Below are 19,332 nucleotides of genomic sequence, written 5' to 3'. Positions count from 1 at the left end.
TATTTAATATCTATAAATACTAATTATAAATATTTAATTATATAAAGTGTTTATAAGTGAATGTTAGTTAAAATTAAATTATATAAACTATGGGCCAGATTTAATAAACAGGGCAAATAAGCGTGAGAGCGCAATTCAAAAAAGGGTTGAAGTGAGTGAAAAGTTCTACAGTATGTGTGATCTACTGACGACGCTCAAATTAAAGAACACAGACACAGCCGGATCATTTCCATGATGCCCAACGCAATCTACCAAGAGCTGCACAAATTAGCGTCTGGTTTAAGACATAAATAATGGCGCAAATATCAGTAAATTGAACAGCGCTAATAGTAAATCACCTTGCATGATTCATTTAAGCACTCTCCTCCCAAAAATTTTGCGTCCGAAAGAGAAACTCCTACAGATGCATATGCAATAAGGTCAGCCACAAAAATAACTGTGTCCACACCTTTTCACTGCTAATTTTTCCACTGTGTCTTTAGTAAATCCTGACAGTAGTTTTTTAACGGCAAAGAGGGTTTGCGCTGGCAAAAGCTGTTAGTAAATCTGGCCCTAACTGTTTAAAAAGTAAATATTATTTTATAGATATAGTTAAGAACAATTATGAAGATTTAGAAGTGCCCATTTTGCTGCTTTGTGTTGTTGTGTTTCACTGGTCTTAGATCAGTGTTAATTTTAGCGACACAATGCATGTTCTTGATCGATCATTGCTGTCATTTCCGGGTACTCATGTCCATCAGTAGCACAATGCACACGTTATTCCGCACACACATGATTCCACACACATGTACATGCCCACATTTTCAGACACCTTGGACGTTGAGGTTGAGGTTATGGATCGACACTCAAGTCATGTCTTAGGGGTAAACACGTCAGTATAAGATTTCACAGCAGTCGATCAAAACGTGCCGCCCCCGTGGTCCCGAGGCCTTGTTATCTTCCCCCATCCCCAGCAATCTGCCTGATTTCACAGCTTCATATTCTGCAGATTTTCCCTCTCTATCATTCATCTCTCTTTGAAAAGTCTCTAATCATGCTGAATAGCCAATCAGTGAAGCACTAACAACAACATTCATTTGGCCACGGTACACAAGCTTATCCAGACGGGAACTTTGTGCCTGCCTTTGTGTAGCTCTTTATTTAGGACTGGGTAAAAATGATTCGTTCTTTTGCGAGATGCATCAGTGTGTTGACATATCAGACCCCATCAATAGAAAGTGTTCAACAAGAGTATACAAAACATGCCATTCCATCACGAGAGGGGAGAGGTGGTCTCCGTCATCGCCGGAGGAAATGGGAGATAGCGTTGCTTTCCTTGACAGTTGTGGATATTGGATATTTCAAACTGTCAAAGAGTTTTCACATTCTCACTCTTTATTTTCCCTTTCTCACTCTATTCTTACATTCTGTCTTGGTTACAATACATTTGTATTATGAATGGGCCTTTTTTACATAGCTATTATTATTATTTAGGTCCACTTATGATGTCCGTAAAGGGCTGTTCTAAAAGATGGGCAGCATAATTATGATTCTTCTAAGATTGGCCAAAGTCTATGGCAGCACAGCATGCATCTTTTAATGAAATATCCTTATTCATACATTATTAAAGTACTGATTAAACTCCTTAGGTCTTGAAGTGGGTTTTTTTGTTGTTGTTGTTGTATTGTTGTTGTTATTTTTTGTGTTGGACAGGTAATCAGACCTGGATTTTTTTTTTTTTTAATCAAGATATCAGAAGCCATTTCAGGATTTAAATGCATTTTTATGAATTATTTAGTAGATTTCAAAGAACTCTTCTGGTACAGATCAGGATTAAAACTCATTTCTGAGAGCTCATCATGACTAATCAAAAGAATGAATGAATTAGAATCACTAAATATCTTAAAATATAGTTTATCAAGAGCTGACTGTGGCCATTTTTTTTTATTATTATTATTTGAATAAAGACCTCCAGATATGCTACTGTATATGAAATATTGTACTTTTGTATCATTTTAGGATGAAAATGAATGTTTGTCTGCTGATGAATTATGGCAGAATATACCCGTACACACAGGAAACAGGTTTATAAATGCATAAAAAGAGCAGAAATTTAAAAGACAAGATACTTTATCTCAGTCTACCATCTTCCATAATACCAATGTTGCAGTTTAGCATGAATTTCCGTTGCTCTGAGCTAATCACATTGCTCTTTTTTGACTGTTTGAGTCTGTGATTTAGGGCAACACATGAGCACAGAAGAATCTGAAAGCAACTAATTGTTTTTCTGTTGTGGCAGAAACAATATTTTGTTTCAGTTTTCAGAGCAAATGGAAGCATGTTTCCTTCCAATTTTTGTTATTGTTGTTTGCTTTTGTCTCTGAACACTTATGTCATGCAGACTTGAGTGATTATTGAAATTATCAGACTGTGGAACAGTTAATATTGTTAATATTTTTAATTTAGCACAGACAGCAAACAGCCAAAAGAGAGAATATATCTGTTCTTTCTTTCCTTCCTTCTCCTTCTATTTTATTTTAGCTAATACAACATCCATGTAGTAATTATCATTAACATCTCTGACCTAATAGTTAAGTGATATTACGATGTAGCATGTCAACTTGACATCCTTGAGCACCCCTTTATATTTTTCTATATATATATATATTTTTTGGGGCGGCAGTTGCTCAGTGGTTCATGTAGGTTGTCTACAAACCGGAAGGTTGGTGTTTCAATCCCCGGTTCCACCTGACCAAGTGTCGAGGTGTCCATGAGCAAGACACCTAACCCCAGCTGCTCCCGACGAGCTGGATGGCGATTTGCATGGCTGACACCGCCGTCGGTGTATGAATGAATGGGTGAATGTGAGGCAATATGTAAAGCGCTTTGGTGGCCATAGGTCTGTGAAAGCGCTATATAAATGCAGTCCATTTACCATATATGGAGATATATTTGGTTTCAGATTTATCTGCTCCTAAATTGAAGTTTAAAAGGAAAAAAAACTGTGGTTAGTCACTACATGTTTGTCATAAATCTGTTCTTGTCTGTTCTTGTAGTTCTTTTTCAGAAAAAAAACTGCACTGTGGACCAGACTTTATGGTGATAGTGTCTCGTAAGCAAACCTGTAATGTATAAGCTGACTCTCACGTCACTGAATAGTCCTGAGTATTTAAATAGTGTTTTATCACACTGCAAATTCAAGCTGACACAATGTAAATTAGTCATCATTTCGCATTCACACCACACAATATCTCATTTTACATCAATGTGTTTTTTTCTGTCCCTCCTCTCCATGCGTGGAGGCACACAGCCGAGGTCTCTGTCACTGCTTGCCACCACCCCCCGTCACAGCTGGTTAGAGGAGCAAGAGGTGACGGCCCACGATAATCCACCTAACATGCTCTTAGTAGACACTCACGGGCCTGCTGAATTTTCAGATCGCAGGTGTTGGCAGCCTCAAAAACCTTCATGAATTATTGTAAGTCGAGGGCCTTCATCGGGTGAAATCAGGCTGTTACACCACTGTTTCTGTAGTAATCTAAGCCAGTCACTATCTGCTTTCTTCCCTTAGAACAATTTAAATGAGCCATGAAAGGACAAGGAAGGAGAGCACAGTGGAGAGAGAGAGAGAGAGAGAGAGAGAGAGAGAGAGAGAGAGAGAGAGAGAGAGAGAGAGAGAGAGAGAGAGAGAGAGAGAGCAGCTAGCATATGTGCCCATAATAGATATAGTTGCATTGGCACCAATTTAAATATATATTATATATATATATATATATATATATATATATATATATATATATATACACATACTTACAGGTGCTGGTCATATAATTAGAATATCATCAAAAAGTTGATTTATTTCAGTAATTCCGTTAAAAAAGTGAAACTTGTATATTATATAGACTCATTACATGCAAAGTGAGATATCTCAAGCCTTTATTTGTTATAATTTTGATGATTATGGCTTACAGCTTGTGAAAACCACAAAATCAAAATCTCAGAAAATTAGAATATTACATGAAATCACACAGTAATTACACAGTGATACCATGGTCATTGAACCAGGTTTTGGTTATTTTGGCAGTGTGGGCAGGTGCAAATCCTGCTGGAAATGAAGTCAGCATCTCCATAAAGCTTGTCTGCTGAAGGAAGCATGAAGTGCTCTGGAAATGTCCTGGTAGACGGCTGCGTTGAGTGGACAGCACAGTGGACCAACACCAGCCGATGACATGGCTCCCCAAACCAACACAGACTGTGGAAACTTCACACTAGACTTCAAGCATCTTGGATTGTGTGCCTCTCCATTCTTCCTCCAGACTCTGGGACCTTGGTTTCCAAATGAGATGCAAAATTTGCTCTCATCAGAAAAGAGGACTTTGGTCCACTGTGCTTTATTAAATCCAGAGTCAACGCAGCCGTCTAGGACATTTCCAGAGCACTTCATGCTTCCTTCATTTTCCAGCAGGATTTGCATCTGCCCACACTGCCAAAAGAACCAAAACCTGGTTCAATGACCATCACTGTGTAATTACTGTGTGATTTCATGTAATATTCTAATTTTCTGAGATTTTGATTTTGTGGTTTTCATAAGCTGTAAGCCATAATCATCAAAATTATAACAAATAAAGGCTTGAGATATCTCACTTTGCATGTAATGAGTCTATATAATATACAAGTTTCACTTTTTTAACGGAATTACTGAAATAAATCAACTTTTTGATGATATTCTAATTATATGACCAGCACCTGTATATTATATACATACATAATATATATTGTATATTAATTAAGATGCATTAATTAAGCCATATTTTATAACAATTATATATATTACCAGTCAGACCCTGTTTTGTCTTACAGTAAGCGTACAGAGATATAATATTACTTTAGATATCAAAATTGAATGAATTTGAACAATTTGATGAGAATTATTTCAGTTCATATGAAGTCTTGCACTTGCAGACTTTGATGTCTTGGCATGTCTGAGCACAGTGTGTGACTCTGAAATGTCTTCCAAACTCCAGAGAAGACACGTTAAATGTCAGGAGAAAAGTCTGGTAGCTCTACATTTAATTTTATTTGCTATCAAGGAGAAATAATAAATAGTACAAGAAATGAGTGATTTTTATGGGCCTCCCCCTGCTATTCTCTACTATCTGCAGTAAAATAAGAAACCAAGAAGAGAGGGATTCATGGAGGGCTTGTGGGTTTGCTGTAAGCAGTGCGGCTCTGCGGTTGAAAACAGTTTATTTTCAGTGGCAGGAGAGTTATTGAACTGTTTCTAATCCAGCTCTGAAGCTAAATGAGCGCAGACGAGAGCGGTCCGCAAGCTGCTTCCACAATCACGGCTGAAACAGAACAGAGTAAATCTTTTTGTGTCGGCGTTGGGAGGAGCAGAGAGGCACGTGGAGGAGGATGTGCCAACTGTATTTGGTCCTCCTCTTTCAAGGGCGGCTCTAAATTATTCAAATTGTTGCTGCAGTATTGCTACGATTCTCTATTTATGGCAACTGCGGGTGTCAGAAGCCCCCTTCAGGGTTTCACTCTAAACCATTCCTGGACCCACCAGAGCTTGGGAACTGATTTGCACATTTAAGTGGTTTTTGGAGGATACTTAAGAAACTTGCACATGGCATAATGCTGGTTATTCACAGTCAGTAATGGATCTTTAAAACTGTTTACTGTGTCCATGCAGTAATTCTTTAAATTTTCTGTGTTTAATGTCAGTTGACATTAATTGTGGTTGTGCAACCCTTTAAATCACTGCATTAATAACATGTTGACATCCTAAGACATCTGCTGCCATCTAGTGGCACATGAGGGGAAATTGTAAAGGATCTGTGATGGTCAACCTAAAGAGATAGAGGACATTTTAAGGACAGATGCTGTTTTCTGGATATTTATCCTGTTTGGTGCTGTGCATACAGAATGTGCTTCATTTCTTATGCGGAGCAGATTTACATGTTAAGTAAATTATTAATAGTATTTCTGAATTTAAACTATTAAAATTGATCTCAATGTAAGAGAGATAATGGATTAATTTTATTCAGATGACTATAGTCTCAAATTATCTTATGTACTGTAAGACTTATGTAAAATACCAAATAGACAGCCTGTAATTTAAGCCTGGGTTTTGATTGGTTTATGTTTGTTAAGCAGTTGTGCTGTGAAAAACCTTAATTTTCTCCCTGACAAAATAATGCCTATTGAAAGTGACTCTGTTTCATGTATACTATTGTAGTAGTGACCTAAAATCACATGCAATGTTTCTCTCTGTCCCTCTTATTCAAGCTTGTATTAGAGACTGCAATTGGCATCATTCGGGTATAGGGATGGGTATCATAATGGTTTTAATGGTATTTCTACTATTATCGATCCTGTAACAGTATTCTTATCGGTTCTTTTTGGCATATTTTTTATGTTAAAAGAAAGAAAGAAAAGAAACAAATTAAGAACATTATTAACCTTGCTTTATATTATGAATTGTAAAATATATATTTAGCAAAAGAAACAGCAATGATTGAATAAAACAAATATAAAACATCAATAAATGCAGCGGTGAGCAGGCATTTTTTTTTATGTTTTATATACATAAGATATGATACAATAAGAATAAAGAAACAAAGTACAAACAAATGGTCAAATAAATACAATAAATATACAATAAAACAAAGATACAAATGATATAAACAGTGCTTTAATTTCTGGAAGGTCTACTAACATTATTGTTCAGGTAAGTAATGTGGCCTACAAAAGAAATATAAACACTGTAAAATAACACTGCAAATTTTTCACTCTATAAATTGATAGATTAATGCTTATTAAAGCTAAAGTTATTCATTCAAGAGCTGTGAGTAATTTTCTCTTTGCCTTTTGTTGTTTGATTCATAAAAATAGCACAATTGTTGGCAGGTTTATTAGACTGCTGCCATTTTGCAGATCTAATAATACACATCATATTTTCTCCCAACTATTTACGCCCATTACATATACCGTGTTTAGTGAATACTCTCCAAGCCGGTCATTTTGACATATTTTTGTGTGTATTTGATCGGTCAGATGCGCACACGAAGCCTAAAGTATAATTTGCTTCGGAGCGCACACACAAAAAGCCGCCTTGAATTTGGAAACAGTGTCTTTTACATGGATTATTGTGCTTTTAATAGCTCTTTTTTTATCAAGCATGTCACGTAGAGTAGAGACTGGATTTTGCAACAATTACCGATTGTGCTGATTCTGTCGTTAAGTTTGGGTTTTAGGGAGAAATGACAGCACACCGCTGTGAAGGGAAGGAAGTTGCGCTAGACGGAACGCGGCTAGTTTTTAATAGTTTTACCTCCAAAATCGAAATCAAAAATAAAATTAGATTAATATCACATGCCTAAAGTGTAACCAGACGCTCGAATGTTTAGTTCTCTCGACCATCGTCACTCATTAAGTAGGGGCTTTCGTGTTGTGCGCGCTGTAGCTCCACGTGAGAGAGCTCTCTCTCTTCTGGATTGCGAAATAGCACAACTACATCACAGACAAATTGTTTAATATTATCGCATACAGAAACGGCTGGCAATATAGAATTTGATAACTTCTATATAGCAATAATAAATAGCCAAGTATAGGCCTACGTGTTTTTTCTTAATTTCTCTAGTACCGACAGCAAAAACGTTAATGTCGGAGCTTTCATAATTTTGCACCGGGGCCCATTTAATATAGAACAGAACACACACCTGCAACACATTATTTAACGTGTGTGACCGTTTGTGTGGGTGTAACCAGTGGCCACCTGCAGGTATGTTTAATTACAAACATGCACTGAACAATTTCCTGAATGATTTGGTTTTAGTAAAAGGTTTTAGTTTAGTTTTTACATAGTTTCGTCCACAAAAGCAGAGAATATCCAGCTTTCGGAGTGGAGAGCTCTCCAATATTTATCTATTTAACTTGCTGTAAATACTGTGATAGCCAATAGACGAGGAGTGCCGTTTCTCATACTGTAGATAAAATGTTCCTGCATTGGACACTGATTCCTAAACCTTTTTTTTTTTTTGTCTAAGGTACTCCCACAGCTGGTTCATCTTCACCAAACCAGACTTGTGTTAACTTATATTACTCTGAATATTAGTTAACATTTATTAATACACCTGAATTGGCCATTGTTATAATGATAATCTCACTCATGCTCACAATGGTTGATGAAATGTCATCAGGAATTTCCTTAAAACCTAAATTGGGCAGTTGGACGCCGCACTGCTATAGCAGACGTATAAAAAAATGTCTCTCTTTACATTTTAATTTGCACCATGTGGCACCACAGGAGCTGATAAAGGTTAAAGAGTCTAAACGAACAGCAAAAGAGAGGCAACAGCTGCTCTGTTTTGAGGCACTGCTTACCAAATGGTCTCTGCACGTCTCTGCCTCACAGCAGAGACTGAAGGTTGAATTGCTGCCTACATTAATGTCCTTGTCATCTTCAGTTTAGAGTTCGTTGTCTGCTGGTGAGCAGCAGGAAGACTGACAATTTAATGAACATTGATTGCCTTTTATGTCTGATGTTTCTCTCATTATGTCATTGAGACAGAGCTCAGTACAGGTCAGTCTGATCCCTCTGTGCTGCACAGATGATGATGATAGATCATATCACAGATACACCTTAATTAAGCAGCCTGCGCTCACTCAATATTAGAAGCTTAATCAATACATTTGTATTCCAGAGCGCTAGCCATTTGGGTTTATCGAAACGTTATGACACAAACGTGGTACTGGTGCCTCAAGCAAGGCCATGCAAGGCCAACAAGGCATGTTTTTTAATGATTTTAATGTTCTTTTTTTTTTTCTTTTTTTTTTGAAGTTAACTTAATAACTAGTCCTGCAGTGTTTATTTAGACAAATTTGACATGCATTATTGGTGAGTCTTTTTGGACCCTAAGCAGACTTGTTAGTTATATGTTTATGTTGTGTGTGTGTGTGTGTGTGTGTGTGTGTGTGTGTGTGTGTGTGTGTGTGTGTGTGTGTGTGTGTGTGTGTGTGTGTGATTTATTAAGTTAAAAATACATCCATAATAAACATAAAACAATTACAAAAATGTTGTTTAAAAAAAAAATTAGATGGAGCTTAGCGTGTCACACTTTGGGACACTGCTTGAAATGTGATGTCAAATGCAAATGCAATATCTGTTTGTGAACGATAATGCATATCTAAAAGTTCAGAAGCAGCACAGAGAGAAAAAACAAAACAAAAACAAAACAATTCTGATTAAACATTCCATCTATTCATTCATCAATTAGTGAGATGGAATGTCAGTTAAAGCCCTTTGTTTATTGAATTAGCCTCTCCCATGAGTAATGCTTTTTGCAGCTCATTTGACTTTCATGAACCGTGTTTCATTCGGGCATGTGATTGAATAAGTTCTGTGTTCATTATTTACATAGGAAAACAAAAGATCTCCTTAATTAATATACCGAAATGTAGAGTGTGCACAGCATTTTTATGCAGCCATAAGAACTGTATTAATTATCCCAGCTAAAAGAAGAGAAAAAGCTTTACAGTGAATGAGTGCCCTCATGTGCCCTGAGACGGATTTATGAAATGCTTTGAGAGGAAACAGTAGTAAAATAAATCTCATAAGTGAGTCTCTCAAGATGGCTGCCGGACGCTGTTGTGTAACATCGGCTCCTTATTGAGAAACACCGCCACCCTGTGAAGATTTCTGGTGGCTCATTCCCCCTTCACTCTTGTCACATCCTCCAAGCCATGTTTCTGTCCACCCGCATCAGCCCGCTACTCAATAACGTTGATACAAAATCATTTTGATTTGCTTTCACTCGGAGTTAATCATCAGATACTGTAGAGGTTAGTCCCACTTATCTGTTTTTCTTCACTGATGGCCGCTCGACCTCGATTTCTTTCTCCCACTCTCTGCTTAGTATGCCGGGTGTAAAATGAAAATTGGCGGGGGCCCCAGGGAGGATTTGAAAAGCAACTAATTGCACATAATAACATATTGATCGATGTGTAATTGTAGAGTTTGTCAGCGGTTTTTATGCATCAGTATTTAGAATGCATGTGTTCAGGATAGAGTTTTCACGGCTGAGGATTAAATGAGCATTTATTGTTGATCTCCTCTTGAAATGTGTGATCATTGTATTTACTTTTTTGATTTTATGAAGTCTACTTCATGTATTTTTGAGAAATGTATCTGAGACAAAATCACCATGATTTTTCCTAGACAGTGAAATTGCCTTTTACAGATTATCAGTTGTTTAGAGTATTATACAGTATATGTAAATATTTGTTAAATTAAACTGTTGTACAAAGAAAAAATGGCCCAACAATACTAGGGGTGGAAATCACAGGGCACCTCACGATACAACACGATACATGGCTCACGATACTGATAATATCACAATACAGCATTTCTGCGATAATCAATATATTGCTAGACAATCCTATAATTATACATCACGATATCTGTCTAAAGTCTAGTTCGCCGCTGGTTCCTTCGAGATTCTCCTATCCGGTGTTATTATTATATTAAAAAAAAAAAAAAAAAAGTTAAAATAAAGCCTGTGGTAAACATAACTTGACGATACTTTGATGTTTTGTTCTACAAAGTAAACTGCATACTCAAACTGTCTTATATAGTTACTTATTAGAAACATACGTTTTCAAATATAAACATATTTGCTTCAAAACTGTCCGAATCTGCCATGTCTGTGTTTTTTAACAACCTTGGTTACAAAACATTACAGAGCAAATTATCTTTTGTAACTATAAATGTTTTTACTGTCAATTTTGATTAGTTTTAATAAATCCTTGCTGCATAAAAACATTAATTTCTTTCAAAACTGACCCCAAACATTTGACCAGTAGTATATATTGTATTATTTTATCTGGAGCAACTTTTGACCTTCATTGAATATTGTAACTAAAACTAAATATCTTGTGCTGCACAGGTTTTCTCAAAAATATTTAGCCTGAGGTTCTTGAGATGAGATTTTTCAGTGACCTCTACAATTGATCTCAGAAAAAAAAAACCCTGCCCAGACTAGCTGCCATTTCTGTCTACATGCTGTAGAGTCAAAGCAGACATTTTATGCTTGGCTGGCTTTTCTAATACTTTCATATGGAGTGTTTTCAGGCCAGTGGTGCGTTGAATGACAGTCAGAGGCTGAGGCTGGAGAGAAAGGGCATCGCTGCGTCCATCAGTCCTGTCCAAGCGGTGTGCCTGGCTGGCTGGCTGTGTGGCAGCTTGCTGAAAATGCAGATGACAGGAGAGATCTGTTCATTTGCCTGTTGAGCCAGTTCATCGAAACCTGTAGGAAAACTCAATGTGCTTTGTTTTAGTCAAGCGTTTTCCCAGGAAGATGACTTCTCTTTTTGATGGCCATCACCTTGACCATGCATTCTATTGGTATTTCAAAATTGTGTAGGGGTACAATTTGGCATTGTTTATGCTGAAAGTCCAATAAAATGTATCATTTTAAAATTGTTTTATTATTGTCATTCACGTCTTTTTGTGTGAGTCTAAGATGTCACTCCAAAAAAACTTCAGCCATTTTAAGAAAACTTATTTTTCCTCTCGCAATGTTTGTTTTCTCTCCTGGAAGAAAAGTTTGTTTTTACATATACAGTAATTATGTCTAAACATGGATCTTGTGTTATTTTGTCCACAGAGGCGTCTATCTTGAGTTATGATGGGAGCATGTTCATGAAAGTGGTGATGCCTACCGTAATGCACACTGAAGCGGAGGACGTGTCCCTTCGCTTCATGTCTCAGCGGGCGTATGGCCTGCTCATGGCCACCACTTCACGCGACTCTGCCGATACTCTTCGACTAGAGCTGGATGGCAGTCGTGTCAAACTCACGGTCAACTTAGGTATTGTATAAAACCCCCTCCTTCAGGATGCAGTGCTTCTTCTTTTTCTCTCTCTTCCTTTCTTTCCATCGTTCCAGCCCCACCCTCCCCTGAATCCATCATCATTACATTCATTAATAAGATATATTAAGATGTTGTTTTATTGTTTTTCTTTATTTGCATGGTTCACCAGACATTTGATTAAGTTGAGTTTGAATTGATAGTTTTCTTTATAGTAAGTAATTGATTGTAAATTTAACTCAAATTTTGGCTATTAATTGACGTTGAGGGTTGGGCGGTATGACCTTATATCACTGTACAAGTAATATACTATTATATATCACAGTAGGGTTACTTATGAGAGACCTTCAAAAATAGTACTTTATTTTATAATTTCATTCAGAACTTGATGAATGCAAACCATGGATACGTTTATTTATAAAAACTGAAGGTTAAATCCAACGTTAGCTGCGCTCAATGCAACATTAAAGTTAAAAACATTAAATATTGAAGTAAAATCTGTATATATTATATTTTAAATTATATATATATAACATTTTCAGCTAAATTCTGATTTGATGAACCATTATGCATGCACTGCGAGCAATTCTATTTTGATTTGGCAGGTTGTTCGGCAGTCATAAACAACTAATCTCTAACTAAACAACTGGTATGTTCACACTTGTAGTTCGGTTCTCTTGGTTCGTTTGGTCTGGACTGAAAATTTAGTCCTGGTTCATTTAGCGTTCACACTGTCATTTTGCACACGACACCGAACACAGAAAGACACAAAACAAAAACGCTGTTTATGATGTATATTTTGCAACAGAACTTACTGAACATCCAAAATAATGCTGTGTGCTGGGATTAATTGTGCTCGTGGTATGTGCGTACATATGATGGTATTTTTACCAGCTGAGAACTCACAAAGAGCTTAGAAAATGCATAAAAGAGTCAAAAGAGTGCCAGGAATTCCTCCGTTACACAGTCAAACAAAGATCTGTTGCAAGAAGACGCAGTTCCGATGACTGTTCTGAACTGTAATGGGCAATATTGCAACTATGATGAGAAGAACCAGGAATGCCTCAGCATTCTGTCCTTTTAAGGGTGACATTACATCCCGTTTAGAAGTGGGCCGAGCAGACCGAGACCCACCTTTTCAAAGGGTCTTGATTTGCTTGTTTGGTGCGCACCAGGTTTCGTATGGCAGCTTTTACACTTATTTAAATGAACCGCACTAACAGTGCAATTGCAGCAGAGTTCGTTTTTCAATCGAACCAAACCTGCCAAGTCTGAACATCCTAATTCTCCATCATCTTGACTCAATCTTGGCCATATTCCGCTCTGTATTATAACTTTACTACAAATTTCTCCATTGCTCTCAACTGTAAATAATGTACAGCATTCCTGCCCATCGCACATGTGTCTATTGCATTATAAAGTCAAAATTTCTACCGTCGCATGCATATATCTAGTACCGTCATACTGCCCAGACCTAACTGACACAATGTTTGGTGCATCTTTTGAATATATTAACCATGATCATTGTCATAGTGAAGATAAAAACTCCTTTGAGACAGTCACAGCACTTCATAACAGAATAGAATTTTTGTTTGATATCAACTTTTGAAATGATGGGTAATTCATTTTTACGATTGCAAACCCTTTCCAAGTGTTGTGACTTTCTGATTGTCAACTTAACACTAATTCCTGTCATCTTTTCTACTTGACAATGTCTTCAGTAACTCTTTTACTACAATCCTCATGTTCTGTCTCAGTTGGCTCCATTCGTACCACATTTGTGCTTTGGTTGGTATTTCCTTTCTGTTACATCACCTCCTTTTAACCATCATCGCCTCTTCCCCCCTCACCCATTCTCTGACACACATTCTCCATGCTTTGTCAAAAGATGGTATTCACCCCTTCAAAGGCCCTTAGCCTGCGGCCCGGTCGGCAAACAGCCCGAGAACAGAGCTCTCAGCTTCACCTGCAGCTGGTACTGTAGCACCTCTCAATCCTCAACCCGACACCTATTACGGTTAGATGTGAGATGAGAGACCCTAACTGGTCATTAAGTCACTGTGTCATCATTAAAGGAAGTGACATAACTCACACCTCACTGCAGGAAACAGCCTGAGGTTTGACAGTAGGACTGATAATCTGTGACAGCTCAGCCATAGTAGAGACAAACATAGCCCACACACTGTAAACATACTGAAAGAGACAAGAATGTCTTATGACTGCATACACAGAGAAATCATCTGGAATGATTTGACAGCCTGTCAGCAATAAAACACACATCAACTGCATACATACTCTATGTATATCACTAGAAGTACACTCAGGACTGCCCTATCTTCCAAAATACAAAGGTATTTTCTGCTAGGACGATGCAGACCACTACAACAAGACCAACACTAATATGTTTATAGAGATTGTAGTATATTTAGTCCTCATTTGAGTGGTCAGATCTCAGGAAGATCTAGTTGGAGGTACAGAGGCCACTGCATGGTGCTGGTGCTTATTGGATCGAGGCTGTTTGCTCCCACTTTTCTGTTGCGGTTGACGACACATGGTAAATCCAGCCACACAGAGCCCAACCCAGTGCATGATGCCATCAGAATGAGAAGGCAAACTTGAAATCATTATTTTACCATTTTAGTGCCATTAAATTGGTCAATATTCAAGAAACATGCCCTAACACCAACTTCTTGCTAAATGTATTTAAGCTATTAAAGCATATTTAGCTAATGAGCTGGTGTGATTTCTATGGGGCAGAACTTTAGATAGTTCAATTAAAAGCATCATTTTAATAAAATAAAATAAAGCTCTGGGTTGAATAGCCTTTGTGGTTGGTGAGCTCCAAGCGGCCATTTTATAATTTATTTATAAACTAAACATTGCTTATAAGGCATATATCGGTGTTTCCTAATGCTTAAAATTCATTTAGTAGTAAAATAATCATTAAATCATGAAGTTGTTTTATTCATAGACATGATTATGTACAATATCTCTAATTCTTGTACAGTTGCTGCTAAACCAGTGATTTTGTGCCATCTTTACATTCAATTATAATGTTTTTTGATTAATACTAAAAAATGGCCGCCTCTTTGCATGTGGACGTCCCCGGAAGGGTGGAATTATTGTTTTTGGATGTCTGCAGCTGTAACCTTGAAGGATGCAATTTCATCTGTCACTTATTTTCCCCCATCTAGACTGTATCAGGATAAACTGTAACTCCAGTAAGTTAACACTCAAGTTTCATTTTGCTCCTAATGATTCTCTTGTTGAAATGAATGTCTTAAGTCTTATGCCTTTTCCTTCATCTAGTCAAGGAGAGTTTGCTTCTAGTGAAAGGGTCAGTTGACGGATCTCTCCGATCACGATTACCACGATTATTAAATGGTGGTGACTTAATAATCATGGCTTGTTTTTGATGGCCTATAATTTACTTGTCATGAAAAATCTATTTCCTACCCTATTAGCATAATTTATAGAAAGGTCTTAATTTGTACTTAAAAGTTGATGGAATCTTCTAAACTACTTAGTTTTTTTTCTGACTTTAGTAAGGAATGCAGTATTTCAGTTTAAAGTAGTGCATGCATTATTATGAGATATTATTGTGCATGCGGAAAAAATGTTTTTTTTTTTTTTTTTTATTGTGTTGCAATAACTACAGTTTGTAATTCAGTGTTTGAAGTCACATTATGAAGTCACCACATGTCAACAATTTTACCTAAAAATGCATACAGAGCACGCAAAATCTTACCTTTTTATAATGGCATCTAATTTCAGTTTATTCCAGTGATATGATGCAATATGCTTTTTGTCGTATTTCTGTTTGTTGATTTACAGGGAGGAAAATAAGTATTTGAACACCCTGCTATTTTGCAAGTTCTCCCACTTAGAAATCATGGAGGGCTCTGAAATTGTCTTCGTAGGTGCATGTCCACTGTGAGAGACATAATCTAAAAAAAAAAAATCCAGAAATCACAATGTATGATTTTTTAACTATTTATTTGTATGATACAGCTGCAAATAAGTATTTGAACACATGAGAAAATCAATGTTAATATTTGGTACAGTAGCCTTTGTTTGCAATTACAGAGGTCAAACATTTCCTGTAGTTTTTCACCAGGTTTGCACACACTGCAGGAGGGCTTTTGGCCCACTCCTCCACACAGATCTTCTCTAGATCAGTCAGGTTTCTGGGCTGTCGCTGAGAAACACGGAGTTTGAGCTCCCTCCAAAGATTCTCTATTGGGTTTAGGTCTGGAGACTGGCTAGGCCACGCCAGAACCTTGATATGCTTCTTACAGAGCCACTCCTTGGTTATCCTGGCTGTGTGCTTCGGGTCATTGACATGTTGGAAGACCCAGCCTCGACCCATCTTCAATGCTCTAACTGAGGGAAGGAGGTTGTTCCCCAAAATCTCGCAATACATGGCCCCGGTCATCCTCTCCTTAATATAGTGCAGTCGCCCTGTCCCATGTGCAGAAAAACACCCCGAAAGCATGATGCTACCACCCCCATGCTTCACAGTAGGGATGGTGTTCTTGGGATGGTACTCATCATTCTTCTTCCTCCTAACACGTTTAGTGGAATTATGACCAAAAAGTTCTATTTTGGTCTCATCTGACCACATGACTTTCTCCCATGACTCCTCTGGATCATCCAAATGGTCATTGGCAAACGTAAGACGGGCCTTGACATGTGCTGGTTTAAGCAGGGGAACCTTCCGTGCCATGCATGGTTTCAAACCATGACGTCTTAGTGTATTACCAACAGTAACCTTGGAAACGGTGGTCCCAGCTCTTTTCAGGTCATTTACCAGCTCCTCCCGTGTAGTTCTGGGCTGATTTCTCACCTTTCTTAGGATCATTGAGACCCCACGAGGTGAGATCTTGCATGGAGCCCCAGTCCGAGGGAGATTGACAGTCATGTTTAGCTTCTTCCATTTTCTAATGATTGCTCCAACAGTGGACCTTTTTTCACCAAGCTGCTTGGCAATTTCCCCGTAGCCCTTTCCGGCCTTGTGGAGGTGTACAATTTTGTCTCTAGTGTCTTTGGACAGCTCTTTGGTCTTTGCCATGTTAGTAGTTGGAATCTTACTGATTGTATGGGGTGGACAGGTGTCTTTATGCAGCTAACGACCTCAAACAGGTGCATCTAATTTAGGATAATAAATGGAGTGGAGGTGGACATTTTAAAGGCAGACTAACAGGTCTTTGAGGGTCAGAATTCTAGCTGATAGACAGGTGTTCAAATACTTATTTGCAGCTGTATCATACAAATAAATAGTTAAAAAATCATATATTGTGATTTCTGGATTTTTTTTTTAGATTATGTCTCTCACAGTGGACATGCACCTACGATGACAATTTCAGACCCCTCCAATGATTTCCAAGTGGGAGAACTTGCGAAATAGCAGGGTGTTCAAATACTTATTTTCCTCACTGTAGATGTTTGCTGGGGTGGTGGTTTTTTTTTTTTTTTTTTTTTTTTTTTTTTAAGTCAAACTAATTTCAAGCTAATTAATATATGGCTTAATACACAATTTTTGAAACAAAAAACATGCTAAAAGAAATGCATTCAGTTCAGTCACTACTTGCAAATCTTAGCATTGAAGTACATAAATGACTTTGTTCAATACTACGCTTAAGTTAGCTATGATATTTTGTTGATGTTGATATTTTCCACTGTTTTATACTATTATGCCATTAGTAGGGAAACGCATTTCTACAGTTTTTGCAAAAACAATGCTTTTACTCAAAAATAGGTCTTGGATTCTCTCTATGACAGTGTTCTGATGTGAAACTTAAAAGGTGATCATAAGTTATAGAAATATTTTATCATTTTTGTAAGAAAACCACTATGATAAACTATAAACTATGATTTTCTCTCTTTAAAAGGTAAGAATGTTTCATTGCAGTTGTCTTATATTTGCATATATATGTCCATGAATGATGAATAATGTCTATAAATGGCTTGCATGCCTTTTGAATCTTGATAAAACTATAGTTGTTTGTTCAGGAGCAGTTTCTTATGCTGTTTATTGGTGACTATCCTTAAATACTATCCTTCCAGTGGTCTGATAAAACAAACGTTGGAGGTTGGATTCCATGCGACTATCCTTACAATGAGTGTACCGGAGGTGACTTTAGATACAAAGTGTTTGTGCCAAATGATGAGAGCTGCTGATTTGAGAGCTGGCCCTACTGGAAATGTACCAAGTAAACCAGTAACCCACAACTTCACCTCCATCAGTCATTCTGATCAAGTAGCAAATACTTACATCATGCTAGATTAGTCTCACATCCCTTTACGTGCACCAGTTCACACTTTCAATCACTCAGATTAATATAATGCCACTAATTATAATGGTGTGCTTATCAGAGCTATTAGTTTTTAAGCTCCTGTTACGAGACCTGCATTTTTAAATGCTCTAAGATTATACTTGCGCACGGTAGTGGAATCTGTGCAGAAAGTCTTGATACTGCTGTATTTATGCATTAGTGGTGCAACCCTGGTAAGGCGAGCTGAGAGATCACTCAGACATTTGTGCTTTCAAACTATGATAATGGTTTCTAGGGCTTGTTTTGATCTGTTATTATTCTTTTTGGAATTCTGTAAAGAACAATAATCTGTGTTGCAACTGTACAGTAGATTAAAGTGCACTAGATATTGTTTTTGGCATGGTATCATGTAGGGATGATCTAATAGACATGATAAATTGTCCGAACAATGTCAGTGATGGCAGTTTGAGAGCTTCATGTTTGTCGAATCTCGTTTATGCCAGTGTTGAATAGGGTGGAGGAGGGTAATATTTTTTCTCAGGAACTACCGATAACTGCATGCTGGTACATAACACAATTTCCCAAGAGCCAAGAGATTTTGAGGGATGTAGAGCATGATTTAATAGCACGCTCTGAGCTGAATCCAAAACACCTCACTGCTCTCCTCTGTGACTACTCAACTCCTCAAATGTATTGCATCATAAAAATATACTGCTTTCATGTATATTAACTCTGATTCTGACTAAAGGTGAAGCATGTGATTTCTGCATCACTGGTATTACCAAACAGAATTGTAAAAATAATGGTTTTTCCATACACACTCCTGTCGGTTGTACAAGCATATAGCCCTTCCCAAATGTGTGCCATTGGTTGAGCCAGTGTTGCTAACTTATAAGTTGTCTCTGCCTATTAATCCAAAATAAGAAAATTACTTTAAATTGTCAGTTTACCTTCAAAATGTTATTTGCCTGTCTGTTAAAAAAAAAAAAAAAAAAAAAACAGAACTAAATGAATGCATAAAGCAAGGGGTATTTTGTACATTATCATACTAACTTTGAGAACTTTGTCTTTGAGTGTTATATCAAGACCTTTTATGAGTAAAAGCCATTTTATTTCATGGTTATGTTTTAAAGTGATTATTGTGGAAAAACAGAGGACACAAAATTAGCATAGCATTTTAGTTGAGGCTTATGTTTTTGTGTAAA

At 37.2% G+C, this 19,332-nt stretch overlaps 1 protein-coding gene across 16 annotated transcripts in view; it reads left to right on the top strand.

The window, feature by feature from the left end:
* Nucleotides 1-19,332, top strand: part of nrxn3a (neurexin 3a) — a 282,065-nt gene that overhangs the window by 90,953 nt on the left and 171,780 nt on the right. For all 16 annotated transcript variants that reach the window (XR_013819368.1, XR_013819369.1, XR_013819370.1 and 13 more), the window contains exons 10-11: nt 11,649-11,852; nt 15,047-15,073. Coding sequence is in view for 13 of the 16 variants with exons in the window: in XM_079852844.1 (XP_079708970.1) it covers nt 11,649-11,852; nt 15,047-15,073 (231 nt within the window). In the remaining 3 variants the exon portion in view is untranslated. The remainder of the gene's footprint in view (nt 1-11,648; nt 11,853-15,046; nt 15,074-19,332) is intronic.

The sequence above is a fragment of the Squalius cephalus genome, assembly GCF_949319135.1.
Source record: "Squalius cephalus genome assembly, chromosome: 20".
NCBI classification, from domain to species: Eukaryota; Metazoa; Chordata; class Actinopteri; order Cypriniformes; family Leuciscidae; genus Squalius; species Squalius cephalus.
This window is presented reverse-complemented; position numbering and strand designations above follow the sequence as displayed.